Raw genomic sequence first — 18,596 nt, forward strand, 5'->3', positions numbered from 1 at the left:
TTCCTAGTCTTAAGTGCACTTCGGCATTCGTAAGAATACACCCACCCGTCGCTCATTATCTCTCGCGAATGATGCCCCGCACGCGAATTCTCTATGCAACCAACAAAAGGACATTTCTTGATATCTCGCGCCCGCCTGAGCGAGCACTTGCTTTAATTAATTTCGTAGCGGCAACTAAGACCGAAGAGCTTATAACGAGCTTTTCCATGCACTCCAGGGAGTCCTTCTCTTTGGCTTTCCTAGAACTCGCCCCTTATATATCATCACGGCTGTCTTCGTATATCGAGATTCGAGAGAGCATCCCCACACATACATGCACACACGCACACTTCGTTGCACGGATATCACATTGTTGGAGCATGAGACTGCCGCACCTGAGGCGTATCTCGGTGGAAAGCTAATGAAGTGCAAAGTTTTCCACGTAGGCTATCAGCTTTTGCTCGCTCGCTGCGATATGTCCTCGTTAATTAGAGGGGTTACAATCTACCGTTTCCATTCGGATGCGTTGACATCAAACTAACAACTTCACTCTCCTCCCTTTACTATCCTACGAGAAACAAAGCTTCAACGATTTCGTTATTAAAATTAAAATAAAGAGCTCAGTGATCTATTTCCTCCAGAAAACACATAAATACGATTGTATTTTATCGATCATATATTAGATTAGAAAATGACAGAGTATCTATTATTTTAATATAATTTCCTTTTTGACTCATATAAATGAATTCATTAAATAATTAAAATGTTTAAATCTTCGTGTAAAACTTTGAAAATGCAAATAAGCCATGAACAAAATTATAATAAAAATAAATAAAACAGAATATAATATATTAATCTAAATACGCTTAAAGCAGAATTTTTACATAACAAAAATTTTTTATGAGAAGTTGTAAGGCAATTCAGAATAATATTTATTTGAATATATAAAAACTGAAGATTGATTACTCTAATTTTTAGAGAAGAGTACACTTACTCGAGATAGTTATAAGAAGGAACATTCTACTTTTAATACGTATCAGATCTTGCGAAGATGCCAAAGCTGAAGAGCTATACTAGTGTTTTAAAGTTCGTTCAACTACTCAGTGTTCCGAGAGACAAGATACTTCTATAATACATTGCGGCTCATCGCCATTGTCTTCAAGATGGCAGTTTCCATTATCATCAACGTGATGTATTATAAGAAAAACAATGAAGAAAGATTTATCTTAACCGAAAGTAGAGTCCCTTACTCGTACAAGCCATTCCTAATTCACTCTTAAGCTGAAGCGTAATAAGCTCTGATCTAATCTAATTCCATCCAATCTTCCTCCGGCTATAGATACATCCCATAGCTATTACAGTTCTCTGATTACTCAACTATAGATACTTTGTATGCACTTGCCTGTTAAAATTACTCGCCCCCTTCTATCCGTGTATTGAAAAGGCGCAGTCAATCGTATGCTTTGGCGTCATCGTCCTCGACTATTTTGAATCTCGGTCGCTGGGGAGTCATTTTGAATGATATTCAATATTTGATAACAGAATATTAAAAATATTAAAATTGACAGAGGTAAAATTTGAAAAATTTTGAAGATATTTATTTTATCTTAATTTTAAAAGTATAATATCGGATTAATACTGTTAAAATAAAACCAATATAGGAAAAGAGTTAAATACTCTAAACATAAAGTTCATATGTTAGCGATGGATATATCTTCCGCCATTAAATCCGGAATATGCAGTAGAGTTAGTTTCAAACACTAAGCAAACACTTCTACTACTTTGAGACATATATCGACCGTTCCTGAGTGCATTTCTAACTCAACAACTTGCAGTGCACAAAGTGCACGGGTGCTACGGACCATTTTGCAGCATCTGAGCACAGCTACACTGACGTCACAGCTCTCGAGTGATCCCATTAAATTTTCTCAGCAATTAACATTTTATCAATTAAATTATAATTAAATAAAAATCATAATCTTCATTCGTACATAGATTCTTCAAAAGTTTAACATATATCTCGAACACGTTTCTTTCGCTGTAATCTTACTTTTAATTTTTTAAACTTCATTCTTGATTTGCTAAAAAATATAATTTATTTTCTGAACTCTTCTCATATATTATATTAAATATTGTAGCACAAACTTGTAATAAACGTCATAAACTTTTTTAAATATTAAAAATTAATACTATTTAAATATTAAATTAACATTTTTAAATATTAAAAATATTAATATTATTTAAAATCTATACTACTATTCTATAGTAAATTTACTTTTGAATTTTTGTTTGTATATTATTGTCAATATTTTAGCATAAATATATAAATGAATGTTGTAAACTTTTTCAAATATTAAAAATTAATATATATTATTTAAAAGCAATGTTATTTACACAATCATTGTAAATAACTTGGTAATTACAATTTCAAACATCTCTGCAATACTTATATTCCATTATATTTTATAATTTCAGAAATATAAGCGTGAACGTTTTCGCTTTTATTCATACGATAGTAATGATTGTAACAAATGGACGACATTAAAAGTTTCGAATTGTTGAATGAAATACCAATCGCTTTCTATTTCAAAGGACAGTTCGATCGTTGCTCGCATATTAAACTGTGTCCTCTTTTATATTTGACTTCTGCGAATATTGAAATAACTGAAATCGATAAAAGATCGGTTTTTTATTTTCACATTTTTATTAGATTTTTAATGCTTAACTTGAAAAATATACGCTATCGACGGTATTACATTTTTCAAAAAGTAGTAAATGTTTTGTCGAGTGTCGAGTACTTTAGAGCTTTGTTACACCTCGCTCGTGCATTTAATGGCTGCCATTACAGATTTCAATTAACCGGAAATTTCACTAATCGCTTGTTTGGCTACGGAATTTGGTTAAAGGCTAATTTGTCAACCGGAAATTAACTGATACAGAAATTAACATAGTTCGTGTACTAGTACGAATTAAACTTCTCAGAAATAATCAGAAATGTCCATCAAATAAACTTTTTGCTAATTAAGAAAATAAAATGCTAAAATAAAATCTACGTCTCGATGCAATGTAATTCAATGGAATTCATCAAACATACAGTACGTAAACGTGTAGCAATAGAAATAAAATTTATATTTTTCCTTTGTCGCGGTTTGTCGAGTAACATTAATCATTCAGCGTACACTACAACTTCTGAATACTCAATCAGCAAATTTCTTTCATGTTACAGATACACTGAGTCTAGGAGATCGGACGATAGATAACATGGATAGACACGCGATCCAGACCAGACCTCGGCAACAAATGCTGGATCATTCTTCCGGCCCGAAGTCGAAACCGGAACCCACCTTCGACTTCACACAGAATAGCAACGTGACGGCCCTGATTGGAAAAACTGCATACCTCACGTGCCGGGTTCGCAATCTAGGCGACAAGACCGTAAGAACCTTCATTACATTGCCTTGTAAATTATAAATTACGAAACAAAGATATCGTCTACATAATAGGAGCGTTCACCCTGCTTGAAATATTTCTTGCAGCTGTTATATAGAATAGATAAGAATCTTCAATTTATAAAAGGAATTATTTTTCATTTTATAATTAGGAATTATTAAACAAATTTTAATTATGCTACGTTCTTGAAACAGCATTATCGTTCTTGTTATAGATTTAAATTAAGCTTATGAAGGCATTTAAACTATCGTCAAACACACACACACACACACACACACACACACACATTCTCTCTCACGCAAAGGGTAGACAGGATCAACCGATCTCCATAAAAGAATTTTAAAAGAAATGATTTGCAGGAAATAATCGAGTTGCGCGGACTCGATTGAACGTTAATTGACCTTAGGAGTAACTAGAAACTCAATTTTCTCGTAGACACAATACTATTGTTATTAATTTCAATTAAAAGGAACGATCAGAACTATGGTGGTCGAATTGATCGAATTTACGCACATCATTACAAATGTAATCTTTCAAAGATGTACCGATGATTTTTCTAAAATATATTCAGTTTCATTGTTTATTTCAAATAAATGCATCCTTTGTATATCACTTTGAATGTCGATTCATATTCATTTTAAACAGTATTTTCCTTCATATAAACCAGGGATTTAGTTACTCTGTTCTAACGATGACAATAAAGATCCTTATAACAGCAACAACTTAAAATCGATTCCACGTTTTATAAAAAATAATAGAAAATTATAAAAAATTATAGAAAAGAAGAAAAATGTTTGACAAAAGTAAAACATTACACAAGATTTTGCAAATCTCTCCCGAAAAAATTACAATGGATTTCATATTGAATTAGAATAAACTATTTCAATTGGAACCTTTCGTTAATAACAAGAGTCGCTAATAGTTCTCGAACTCTAAGTAATTGAAAATATTAAAAGCTCCCTCAACTTAAATTAAATTATTCACACTTCAGTGGTAGAAACAGTTAACAAAACTTTATTTTATATTTTCTTCAGTAATATTTTAGAAAATTTCTGATATAACCATTGAGAATAAAGATTAAAGATTAAGAAGCCAACAAAAAGAAGTAGCACTTTATTAAACTTTTTATCGAGAACTAATTAATTAAACATAAGATGCGAACGAATAAAAATAATAATATATGAACTTCAATAATATATTTTTTAGAAATTGTTTTATTTAAAAAAATATTTTATTGTATTTAATTTTAACGGAATAATTAAAACGATAAAAAAATTAAAACAAGAGAAAGGGAGAGAAGATTTAATTGAAACACTATTGTACAACGTCTGCAAAAGCGTCGGCCACAATAAACATATATAAACGAAAAAAATTGACTTTCTTTATTGTTGTTTTGTTGCGTTACGTAGTAACTATGTTTAATGATAGAATCAGGATTTCGCTGAAAAATTTTTCCGCATTTCTGTTTTCTCACAAAGCAATTTAATTATTCGCGCACTAGTGGTTAAGCTATCGCAACGCGAAAGTCAATTTACGAGTTAGTTTAGTTTTCCCTAAGGCTACTTGTTGCAAAGCCAATAAGTAAGTATTGCTAAAGTATGAGCAAGTATTACTAATTCACTCTACATCTTAAAAATATGTATAAATTGTTCCGTTCTCCACATTTTATGAATTAGTTTTCTTTGTTTGAAACGTTTTAAAAATGTTTGTTACGTTTAATTCTATAGGAAAGCTAAGAAAAATTAATTATTCTAACGTCACACTAAAAATAATCAGAATAAGAACTTTGTTGCTTGTATTAAATGATTAAATGAAAATATACAGGATAAGAACTACATATATCAAAGAGATTTTTTTCGGTCATTTAAAATGGCAATAAAAATAATTTCTCTTCTGAATATATTGCTGATGTTTCTTTTCGACGAGATTTATATTTATACGTAAAACAATAAATACAAAACTTGGAAACAGATAGTCAGGACGTGATCAATTTTATAAACACTTATATAGGTCACTAGACATAATTTCACTAGATTTTGTTTCGTAAAATCGTATCAAATAACTATCAATTGCTATCGGATGTTGTAACAACAAAAGAAAACAATAATTTATATCACTTTTCAATCAATAATTGCAGGAATGTCGCTTCAAAAATAATGTTTGCCAAAAAAGTATTAAATATTACTATGATATTCTAAATATTTAATAAAATAGTTCTTAACTTAAAATAGAAATATTAGTTTTTATTATATTTTATTTTTCCTCAAAGTACTTTTAATAAAAAAAATGTTTTTCATTATTTCCTTATTTAAAAAATGTCATACTATATATTCCTAATATAAGAAATATTTTAAACAAATGTTAATTAAATAATTATTAGTTAAAAACAATATTCAAAAATATATCTTATTATAATATATTATTGGGTTTAAAAGAAATTAGATATTTTTTCCTTTTAATGAAAACTTTGCAGCATTTGCAAAAGAGTTTAGTAATCCTTAAAATATTAAAATTGTCAAATCTGTCTTCTAATATATTTTTTTAATAATATAAAATGCTTTGCGAAAGGAAATATATTTTATAAATATAATAAATCTAATACATATATTCTACATATATTGCACGTACACACATATTTTGCATTTTCGGTACTTAACTGAAGGCATGCATACAATCGAATGTTTCAGGAAACGCACAATACTGAAATTATCTTCATTCAATGTTGATAGATTAAATTCCGATATATACTTGATGTAACGTGATATCAAAAGGGGAGAGAGAGCTTTTAATCATATTTCGTGATACAAACGCCTGTCTGATTAGCGCGCTAACGCTATCGGATTATCAGGAGAAAAACAGCAAAATTCCACGCAATGCAGCTCATGTGGATATTAAAAAAAAGGCAAAGAGGCGAAATTACTGAAGTGAAAATACAATATTCTACAAAATAATAAAGCAATAAAAATTTTATTTAAAAAGTGGAATTATTTATATTTCCATTATTAACACAAGAATTCGTGATGCGTTCTTTGTCAACAATTTCGCGAATTATACAATAATTTCGTACAGAAAACCACACAAACAAAAAACAAAACGCTCGCAGCATACATCGTGTACGTTTAATCTTTGATCATTTTATTTAAGTTAAAATGCCTATATTTTATATTTATAAAAGCAAATATTTTGCAACTTAACTTTACAATTAAATTTCAATAAATTAACTCCACGATTATTTTCAATATTAGTGGAAAGACTGTAAATAAAGATTTGTTTTTACTTGAATGAGATTTCAAATAACATCGAAGAATATTGTAAAATTCTAAATAAGATTTGCGAAGACACATTTTGTGCCATCGTTTTCAGGCTAGAAATATATTCTGACGTGCGTCACAAAGTATCTCTCAACGCGCGTGTTAACAATTACTGTGTCGATATTGAACGAGATAGCAGTTAGTATATACTTGACAAAAAGAAAGATATTCACAAATAAAGCTACAAAACCATTAAATTCCATGAGATGAATCAGCAAAAAGCATCAACTAACAATATAGATAACCGCACGCTCAACAATCAGCTCAAAAGTGCTCATGAAAAAGAAACGATTATGAAAATAGAAAAAAATAAAAAAAAAAAGAATAAACTTTTGCATTTTTACTTCTGCTGCAGAATAGAGATGGACTTAATATAATATTGTATAAAGACATACAATAGAATGGTTGCAAATTACCCCACTTCTATTTTTTTTTTACTTCTGCTGCAGAAGTTCTGCAGTGTATATTCCCGCATGGCATAATTACCAGAACCCCATATAGTTTATCAATAGAAATGAAACTCGAAAAAATTTTAATTGCGTTTTAAGCTAGAATTATCTTTTGAATTCAAAAAATATACTATAATAATTTAAAGTTGTTAACAGAGGAAGGGGTGGAAGACGTTCGTAAACTTCTTGTGCTTTCTGTAAGTAAAGGCATGCATCCGGCTAGCTCACCTTACAAGCAATATGAGAAACCATTTGCCACACGTTACGCTCGCTTTGGTTTCACTTAACGTTCGACATTCATCATTGCCGACATCTTCTTGCAGTTTTCGCGCGGATGCAGTGTTTCCTCTCCCGTTCCTCGCGCCGGCGCGTCCACGAGTCGCCCCATTCGTCCCGATGGATAAGTTGGGAAGCGCTAAACTGCTTTTGTTCCCATGCAATAGCTACCGCTAGCCAGACACCACGAAAGACGTAAACTTCGTTGAGTAAATACGCTAAGTGGTGCCAACGTCGGGCACATATGTAAACGGCATTTGCACGACGCGTATATACGTGCGCAATGGGGAACAGTGTGCCGAACCGACACACTCCTGACCTCGCCCGGTTTATATACGAGGTCGGAGCTCTGTGAAAATATCGACGAACAGCCAAGCCGCCCATACTCCTAAAGACCAATCCCTCCGGTAGGGGAAAAGGCAGAGGGTTGAAATTTCCCGCATTGGGGACGCGCAACCCGGCGCACGAAAACCTCGACGTTAATATGCGTCAAACTTACCGTTACCGCGAATTCCAATGTTATGGTTTTGCTACCATTGCCTCGCGATTGCTTTCGGGATGGATGGTTGACAGGCGATAACGATAAATTATTTTAACGCGGGTGTTTTGCACGCATGATTTTTCGAGCACTATGATTTAGAAGCATTTAGCGATGCATATATGTAATATACGATTGAATGTTTAAAAGATACAAGTTCAAGGTACACAGAAAGCACGTGCGTTTATATACATTTCTCTAATTAAATTCTAATTAATTCGGCATACATTAATGCATTTAATAATAAAATAAATAACAAGCATAATTTTCAACCAATCAAAATTAATAATATGGAAATTATTGAGCGAAAAATGTCGTTTACTTTTCAGAAAGAGAGAGAGAGAGAGAGACAGAGAAACTATGACGTTTCATTAAACATGTGTTTATATATATATGTGTGTGTGTATATATGTATATTTCTCTAATTAAACTCTAATTACTTTGATAAACATTAATGCATTTAGTAATAAAATGTATAACAACTATAATTTTCAGTTGATTAAATTCAATAATATGAAAATATCAATTATAATCTTAATCTTTTTTTAGTGAGAGCAAGAATACTTAATATGGAAATTATTGAGCGAAAAATGTCATTTAACTTTTCAAAAAGAGAGAGACAGAAAGAGAAAGAACTATGACGTTTTAAAACTTTGTGTTTATACACAATACGTATGTTTAAATACACATATATGTATACGCACATATAGCGTATTCCATCTAAAAATTTGACTTGTTTGCGATTTTTAAAATCATGAAAATTTATTAGTACACATATTTGTATAAAATTGAGTGTCAAAGAATAAATATATGCTTGGAAAAAAATTTCTGGTTGAAAATGGACAAATCAAAATTTTCTGCGTAAATTTATTATAATTCTAGTTGAGGTAATCGGAATTCTAATTGATATAATATTTTTGGTAAAATCTACTAAAATTCTTATTTTTATTAAAATAATTATATCAATTAGAATTCTAGTTATCTCAAGTATAATAGTAGATTCAATAAAAAAATTCTGATTCGTCCGTTTTCCATTAAAATTACTATTTAATCCAACTACGCCATTTTTCTCAGTGTTGTGTCCAAGATTAATTAATTAATCACACATTAATGCAGTTAATAATATAACAAGTATAATTTTCAGGCAATTAAACTTAATAATATAAAGATCATTGAGAGAAAAATATCAATCTCATAATTTCTTTGAATGAGAGAGAAAGGAGGAAAGGGAGAGAAAGAGAAATACAATTTATTTTTTATCATTTATAATCTATTGCTATATATTATAATAACACCATTTCTTTTCGCATGCAGAGATTTTATAATTCTCTACATACTTCATATCTGAAAACTATAGAAAAATAAAAGTACTCGCTTTGTTGGAATAGAAATGCATACACTTCGTGAAAGCTCGACGAGTCTCTGCGCAATAGTCCTCGGGAATATTAAAACAGACGGTGAGCTTCGACGAAAGTGCCTTTTCTTACAGTTTAACTTTTAAGTGACCGAACTTTCTTCACGAGTAAAATTTAATTTCTTGTCCCCATTCACTTATCATCGCGATGTATTTCACGAAAGAACGGATGGTGTGATTAAGCCGGTCCTTTTATTGTACCTATTCAAAATGATAATTACAATTTTCTAAGACAACTCGGTGTGATGTTCTCTTACAATTAAAAATTCATCAATGCAACGCGATTAATCTAAATTATATAAGAAATAATATTTGAAATGCACAAACTGATCTTTATGCAAATTCGTATCACTTCGTAATTTTATATTTATAGCATCTGCAATACGTAGCGTAATTCGCTTAGGATTAATTCAATTCAAAGTTTAATAATATCGCGCGCGAGAGATGACTCGTTAATTCTACCTTCAAGGTAAAAAAGTTAGTCGCACGAGAAAAAATGCATAGGGCTGAAATGTCAGAAAGGTGGCTCTAAGATAATATTATTTCTGAAGAATTTCCGAGAGGATCTTGAATGTAAGAAGACGCCTGGATCGCTCCGCGTTCCGCAGAATCCTTTTATTTCCCGTTCGAAGTCTTTCCTGGAAAATCGCCGAAGACTCTCGAAGTCTCACACTCTGACGCCAGCACCGCGTGAACGAGAGACGCTGGTGCCTGGAAATCTGCTTTGCGTGCGCTGGCAACGGAGGAAGCGCCCGAAACTCTCATCGGGAAACTTTCTGTATTCCTCTGCAACTTTTCTTACGTTTCGACACGGGTCGGTGGCTTTCGGCGTTCTGCGGGCAAGGAAATAGACGGATTCTCTCGTTCACTCCTTCCGTTCCAGGATCGCGGTAAAGTTGGTCAGGCGTACTGTACGAAGCACTTCATGATGCAAAAAATCCGACACGAATGGTTATCAGAGTTATCGAGATGAGTTTCCAATGAGCGTATTTTTCCGAAAGTTAAGTTACTCTTGCCGGAAAGAATTTTAAAACAACGCGTTAAATTCGTGCCGCAAAAATGAAGTTCTGTCTATATAAAAATTATTTCTATATATGCAGTTAATTCGTTATTTGGAAGATAATATAAAAATGATAAATGGAAATGTAAAGAATAACTTTTTTATTATCTCTACTTTGTAAAACTAATATGGAAATTTGTAATTTTATTCTTTTATTCAGAGAAGAATACATATCTAGATAGCAACTATATAGATGACAACTACACAAATTTTTTACATTATATAGAATTAATATACATAAATTTGAAAACTATTACATAGTTATTCGAACTATAAAATATAATTTATGAAACTATGTATGTACATTAATTCTACATTACGTAAAACTTAAATAGCGGATTCTATATAGTTGCTATCATTAAGTTTTTCAAGATTAGAATGTTTTTCAATTTATTGGAGATCACGGAACAATTACAGGTACAATTTTTCGTATAAAAATAAGTAAAAGATGTAAAATATAATTTACATACAGTACAGAAGGTTTTTAGCTCTCAAGCCAATTCAAAGACTTAGACAAACATCAGGAGACATGATAATGTCTCGTATTAAGAGCATAAATAATATCTTAAAAGCTCTATAATATTTATCTTTAAATATACTGAAAAAATCTTTCAGTATAGATTATTAAGTACAAATTAAAAAATATCTTTCATGTAAAAGAAAACAATAAAAATTACATGTGTTATAAGTATAGGAAACACACGGTATTGAGATCACTCAATTGTTTAAATGAAATGTAGTGTAGTCAATAAAAGACAGCTCGGACACTCCGATATTGACTATCGATTTATCATTTATCACCATTATTGCCAACTTTGTTTGCGAAGGTATCCTGGGTCAGGCACAGGGATATCCACATCCTGACGGCGGGAGCGTACACGTACACAAGTGACCAACGATTTCAAGCACTACACAGACAAAACACGGGCCACGGCAACGAATGGTCCGACTGGACCCTCTGCATAAAATGGGCACAGGAGCGTGACCAGGGAATCTACGAATGTCAGATTTCCACCATACCTATCAAATCGTATCAGTTTCACTTGAACGTCGTTGGTAAGTTTCATATATCGTTAAATCTAATCTCACTCATCGTATTGCGTGCGTTCTACCATTCAATGAAATTCCCAAAAACACTTATGGTGCACGTTTCAGCCTCAGTCCGTAATATTGGTTCGCGTAATAGCGAAGCGGCATGCTCGCTTTTAACTTAAAAAAAAATCCATTTCTGTACTCGCAACGAGATTGAATTAATATTATGATTAATAAAAGGATAGAGAAAAAGAGTAAATTGACGGAATAAGCGTAAAAAAATAAACGTTAAAAAAATAGACATTATTCGTGACCGAATACTGATCGATATACTAGAACGTGTAAATATATTATAGTTTTTGTTCATTAAAATATTCGGACGTTATGAATCAGTAAATTTAACGAAGAAAGGTTACGCTTAATGAAAATTCACTTTAACGATAATCCCGGAGTTAAATCTAACGCTAGAAGAGGTAAACGTCGACAGTGTCACCCTCATTATTTCAATTACCCTGACTTACATAGTATTTATTATGGAACTTCACATCTCATTATTTCTCACGAATCACGAGTGGCTTTAAAGATACCTCGTTCTTTTCGTTCGCTAAATATACCGTTCTCAAAAGGTTGTCACGTATGGATCTTTGAGTTTATCCAAGTCAAGATAAATGATTAAGAGAGAGTGGGATCGGGCAACATAGAGGCACGGGAAGAACGAGGGGAACAAAAAGAATGGAGTAAGGAAGACGAAAGAAAATTCTTCTTTATCACAGTACCTACAGCGACGATACTGGGCGGCCCCGAGTTGTACGTCGGTGCAGGCAGCACGATAAACCTGACGTGTGCCATACGCTTCAGCTCGGAGCCACCAGCCTTCATCTTCTGGTACTACAATGAGAACGTCCTGAGCTACGACAGTCCCAGGGGCGGCGTCTCCGTGATAACCGAGAAGGGTGGCGACGTCACCACCTCCTGGCTTCTCATTCAAACGGCGCAGCCCTCGGACTCCGGGGAGTACAGCTGCAAGCCGAGTAACGCCAATACGGCGTCCATCAGGGTTCATGTCCTAAATGGTGAGTCTTTGCTCCTAAGAATACGTCGGCTTCGTCTTCATCGATGCATTTTACGAGCGACATGAGACAACGACATGTCATATATTTTCAATAGAGGTTTCGCTCGTCATGTCTTCATCGACTGAAGTGGTTTAATTAAAAATTTTACTTTTCGTATATTTAAAACGGCGAACATTTTTGTCATTTCTTTAAACAACGAATTGACCAACCGCTGAGATTAATTAATATACATATATACAGAAAGAACTTTGCTGAATACCTAAAAATTTAGAAAAATATAGACCTGAAAATAATTTTGCTAGACTATCAAAATAATTTTGTAGGAAACTCAAGCTCATTATGAGCAATGCAGCAAAAAGTTTTAACATTCTAACAACCAGCTTGAGCGTCCTACATAATTATTTTGATGACTCCAACAAAGTTTTCAGATGTATATCTAGCTAAAGGACACTAATTATATGTAAAACTGAGTCCCGGTAAAACAAATTAGTTTTCACATATAATGTAATTTATAAATATGTGGTAAACAAAAGATTATATAACAAAAGATAAGTATAAGGCTCAACAATTTGTAAAGCTTGTGTTCACAGATGACTTTTGATACTTAATAGTTCAAAAATTATCCATCATTGAGCCTTATATCAACGACATCTTTTGTTCATCACATTATAAGCTAAATTATAGGTATGTGAAAACTAATTAAAAAGTAAAAAAAATCTCCTCAAGACCTAATTTTTTACATAATTAGTATGGGGTCTTTTTTAGGTACTCTCTCTTCAGCAAAATGGTTCTTTCTGTGTACAGTGTACATATATATCGTGCATTAAATCTGCGTTGATTAACGAATCTATATGGATTTTAATTACATTGCTGGAAAGCAATTCGAACGACGGAAGATTTCTATGCCTTTTCATACCGGGCGAACTGTTCCAAATTAGCATCAAAAGATTTAAGGTAATTTCAATTACCAAGTAATAAAAATGTGCTTGTCTGGCTAAATTCTCATTTGCTCTCGACTTCGTGGAATTAATATAATTCTGTCGTGCGACGATTAAGTACCGTGTCGTTTCGAGGCGCCAGAATTCCGAATTGACCTGGCCAATCCGCAAGTTGCAATTTCCGCTCCGAAATGAATTCCCAAAGCGTACCGACTGTCATCGGACCTTGCTTTGTAGCGTGCGAAATTATTTTATTAACCATCGCTGTTCCCCTCAGAAGAGCTGTTGACGTTAACTATTCACATAGACAGCTCGTAAACCCGAGCCGTTCACGTATACAATCGTTAAAACTATTCAGGGCTGATAGTGAATCGGAAAAGTTTTGTATACACCGAAATGCGTGTATAGTTCCGTTGTTCGCGATCCAAATTAGAAATCGAATTTGTAAAAGGAAATACGAGGATATGATAAATAGCAAAGATCTACACGAAAAAAACTGCTAAAGTATCTGAAAAGTTAGATACAGATCTAAATAATTTTGTTAAACTATCAAAATAATTATGTAAAATATTCAAGTTGACACACAGAAAACACTACTGTGTTCAAATAATAATTACTCGTTTCAACTATTTCAATAGTTCGTATATCTGCAAATCCATTATAAGTTTATCATAAGCATTAAATTCATTCAACATATATTCACAATATATATTCTGAACTTAATAAATTTAATACTTCTATCAAGATTATTGAATAAAATCAAGTTTGATTAACTTATTATAAATATAAAGTCGAATCTGCAATAAAATTTTATAATATTGTAAAAAAAAGTTTTTTTAAATTTGTAATAAGTGTATTTTACAACAATTTAAGACTATCATAAAAAAAATATGCTTTGTTAAAGATAATCATTAAAAAGAACTGAGTAATCATTTTTCTTAGCAATAGAATGATATTTTTCAAATTTTTTACAACATTACTCGTCATGTTTAAGTGTCCCATATAATTATTTTAATAATTCAACAAAATTATTTTTAGATCTACTGCATTTAGTTAAATTTTTTAATACTTCTGTAAAAGCTTAAAGTTATTTTCTGTGTATGTATTAATTGCAACAGTCAGTCCATAGTTGAAATACATAAATATAAAAATTTTTTGTAGTATTATTCATTATGCTTGAGCGTCTCTCTCTCCCCTACATAATTATTTTAATAATCCAACAAAATAATTTTTTTAGATTTGTATCTAGCTTTTTAAATACATTTTTAAATACGCAAAACTGTTTTTTCCATGTATTCTGCCATATTTTCATATCTTAGCAGATTTTTCTTCCCTCCTCATTCTTATGGCTAACGCTTAATGACTCTTAATTCTTATCATTCTAATAGGTTTCCGGCCTCATGTACCTGCCTCGTGTATTCGCCGTAATCAGAGAATATCGGTTTTAGTCTATGCTCGCAGCTGTCCCTTCCCAGCTTTCGGCCGCGTTCGAAACTTGCCGTTCTATCAAACTCTTAGCAATTATGCGGTCGCAAAGTTCGCGCGCGTATACATATAAATATATATGTATTGTATAATATATACGCAAGCGCCCGCGTTAACAGAATACGAGGTACTGGTTCCGCATAATAAGGCTCTTCGTCATCCGCGAGGAACGAAGGTGCTGACGGAGTTCGCGAATGCTTCAATAACCCGGCTTGAATAATTTATTAATGAAGCGCATGCGAGAGACATTGAATTATGCTCGTTATTACGACTTGTTTTTCGCGACGCGACAACATCGCGCGAGCACGGATCAAATTGTCCTCGGTATTTTCGTGGATATTCCTATTATACATCTCGTTTAGTGGAATATATGAATTGCGAAATAGAGCGCGAAAATAATCCGGATATATATTGTGTCATGTATAACAAGCGACCATTTTCAAAACGTTATAAAAGTGTAACAGTATATTTTTATTTAAATTATACAATCTCAACTCTTCGGATATATTTCAATGTGAAGAGATGCCATTATTCAATGAATTTTTTTGTTAATGAAATTAAAACAAAACCTATCATTGAACATTTATAAACTTCTGCTGCTCTCTATTAAAAATATATTGTACATGACAGAAGAATATTGTTATTATTTAAAAACTGTGACTGGTAGTTCATATCTCATTGAACATATAGAGAGATTAATTTGAACATAATAATAAGAAAGAAGAATAGTTTACTTATTTATTTAAATAAAACATTTTAAATATTTTAAATAATTATTAATTAATTAAATAGTTATTTTCAGATTATAATATTTTTTCTATAACTTTATATTTTTTATTTAATAATTTATTTATTTAACAGAATTTAAAAATAAAAAATATAATAATAAAAATTCAAGTTTATATTTATATTTTAGTTTTATATTTGAACGTAGAATAATAATGTTTTGTTTTTTAATAATGCCAGACTTCAATCAATTTAATTTATTAAATTCCAATTATGGCTATTTGACTTTTGTTTTAAATTTTAATTCTCATGTTCTGATATTTTCACTAAATTTGCATTAAGTATGTGTGTATGAGTTGCATAAATTGTGAAATAAAAATTAATTGTTTATAAAAATAAAAATTAAAAGTTTTGTGGTTTTTAAAATAAATCAAATAAATACAAGTAAAAAATGTCTATATGAGTCTCCGCGGTTGTTAGTGTATAAATAATGTATTTGTAAGGCGACAAGATATAATTTGCAAATAATTATAGACAGAATGTACTTGTTAAATTGTAACAACAAAATTAAATTGCAAACGTTTTGATTCTGGATTGAATCTTCTCTAACATTGGCAGTGTAGAAGTATAAACTCAGTTTGTAATAATTTCAACAATCACGGTAGCTCATATAGACATTTTACTTCTTATTTTTATGTTTAATTTTATTTGTAATTAATTAAATTGTTTATTATTTTATTCGCATCAATTATCGCGCTGTACTCATATCGCTGCTTTTTTATATTTTAATATCGTGAGTATATAACTTGTTAATGAATTATATACAGTAGAGAGAATAACTCAGTGTTCAATTTCCGTTATGTTTTGTCGTTCTCAATAATTCAATTACTTTCTTCGAAATATTAGCTTGGAATCCATTGCAGCAATATCGAATAACATGTCTATTATAAAAAAAAACCCACGATGAGCCGAATAAAATAGCCTGTAAGTACGCGCTCTTAAAATTTTACCATCGAAATCCCGATCTGTCCGTAGAATACGACACCTTAAAAGCTCGCAGAAATTTACAGCTGCCCGCTTGATACCGCCTGAACGGGGCGGAAATTACTCTTCGATTCGCACACGCGTAGAACGGGCGTGCTCGCCTTGGCTGGCGCGACCGATATTCCGCATCGAAAGAAATATATAGGACCTCCACTTCATGAAAACTTTGCCATTAGCCGCGTATCTCGGAATAATCCCTCGAAGTTCCAGTTACAACGCGTTAAAAACAATTTCGAAAAGTTCGCCTCTATATTCCACCATTTCAGCAAGAGCCATCGAAAAATCCTTGTGAAATTTCCTACGTCGCTGTAAGAAATGCGAATGGCGGACAAACAAACGGAGAGATAGACGAAAGTTTCGCGTGGGCACGAAACTTGGAGAATTTACGAGGGCCAGAAAATTCCGCGGACATTACAGACGGTGGGGACGTCCGGAAATTGTACTTCGATTCGTTTTACGAAGTGACCGATATCCGATAGAATGTCGGATAGAGAGGACGCGCCTAATACGCCGCTTCAGTCCGCTCCAAACTTTTACAATGGACGAAATCGTCGCGATCAACATTCCCAGCGTGGCGATCGCACGGCCCGGCGGTCCGGCAAATTGCGTGCCAGAAAACAGGATCATTTATCCGAATGTATCGTTCGTAGTTGACATTCATTAAAAAGTTTAGCCGACGCATTTCGCGACGCGGAACGAACGCGCTCACAAGCGAGTAAGCAAGCGATTCAATTAATTTCACCAGTCACACCAACGGAGAAACTTTCTTCACACGGTACACGTCACTAGTATTTCAATAACTTTCCATGTGAAAATATCCATAGTGGCACCAGCGCGCGCTGCACGGTAAGCTCTCGTTATCCAGATCACGCCCGGGAACTCCGCTTCAACCCTCTCTCTCTCTCTCTCTCTCTCTCTCTCTCTCTCTCTCTCTCTCTCTCTCTCTCCACCATCCCCGTTTTTGCCTTTCCGGTTCGCGTGAAGTAAATTATATTCACTGAATGAGACTTGATAGATTGATGGATGGTTTATTTATTCTCGCAGCATAAATCCCGAAGAACCTTTCGTAATAATGGTTTTACCACATAACAGAAGCAGGAGTGACGTAATAAAAATGTATAGCTGGTTAGTCGAGTTATAGCCAGAAAGATAATACAACACCTGTCATGATGGAAAACGAAGGAAAAAATAGAGAGATACTATTTTTTTTATAATTTTTATCTCTTTTTTCTCTTCGATGAGTGCGAATTATCGTATAAGAAAAGAACGATTTTGCTAAAGTCTAAAAATTTCTAAAATCTAAAAATTTAATTATAATAGATGCACACACACACAGAACTGAAAAACAATTTTGTTAGACCATTAAAATAATTACGTAGAAATCTCAAGCATTATGAGGAATATTACAAAACGTTCTGATATTTTCAATCGATTTGGGAGTCCTACAGAATTATTTCGAAGGTTCAACAAAGTTATTTTCAGATGTGTATTTATAACTAAAGGACTTCATACTAATTACATGAAAAAATGAATGAATTACGATGAAATGAGTTAGTCTTCACAATGTGACGACCAAAAAACGTCATAGACACGAGATTCAATAATGGATAGTTTTTGATGGTGTATCAAAGATGTTCTGTGAGTACAAATATAACATATACAAGTAATATATTATAATAAACAAAAGATATAAGGTTCCATAATGGATAATTTTATACAATAGTTTCTTAACGATATAAAATTTATGCTCACAGAACACAAGTTTCATTTTTATTATTGAGTCTTGTATCTATGACATCCTTTGTTCACCATACTATAGTT

At 32.4% G+C, this 18,596-nt stretch overlaps 1 protein-coding gene across 1 annotated transcript in view; it reads left to right on the top strand.

Annotated features, from left to right (window-relative positions):
• LOC108749189 (cell adhesion molecule 2-like) overlaps nt 1-18,596 on the top strand; it is a 41,266-nt gene that overhangs the window by 21,975 nt on the left and 695 nt on the right. The window contains exons 2-4 of the mRNA XM_018487736.1: nt 3,206-3,414; nt 11,305-11,533; nt 12,283-12,582. Coding sequence (XP_018343238.1) covers nt 3,206-3,414; nt 11,305-11,533; nt 12,283-12,582 — 738 coding nt within the window. The remainder of the gene's footprint in view (nt 1-3,205; nt 3,415-11,304; nt 11,534-12,282; nt 12,583-18,596) is intronic.

The sequence above is a fragment of the Trachymyrmex septentrionalis genome, unplaced genomic scaffold, assembly GCF_001594115.1.
Source record: "Trachymyrmex septentrionalis isolate Tsep2-gDNA-1 unplaced genomic scaffold, Tsep1.0 scaffold27, whole genome shotgun sequence".
Taxonomy (NCBI): domain Eukaryota; kingdom Metazoa; phylum Arthropoda; class Insecta; order Hymenoptera; family Formicidae; genus Trachymyrmex; species Trachymyrmex septentrionalis.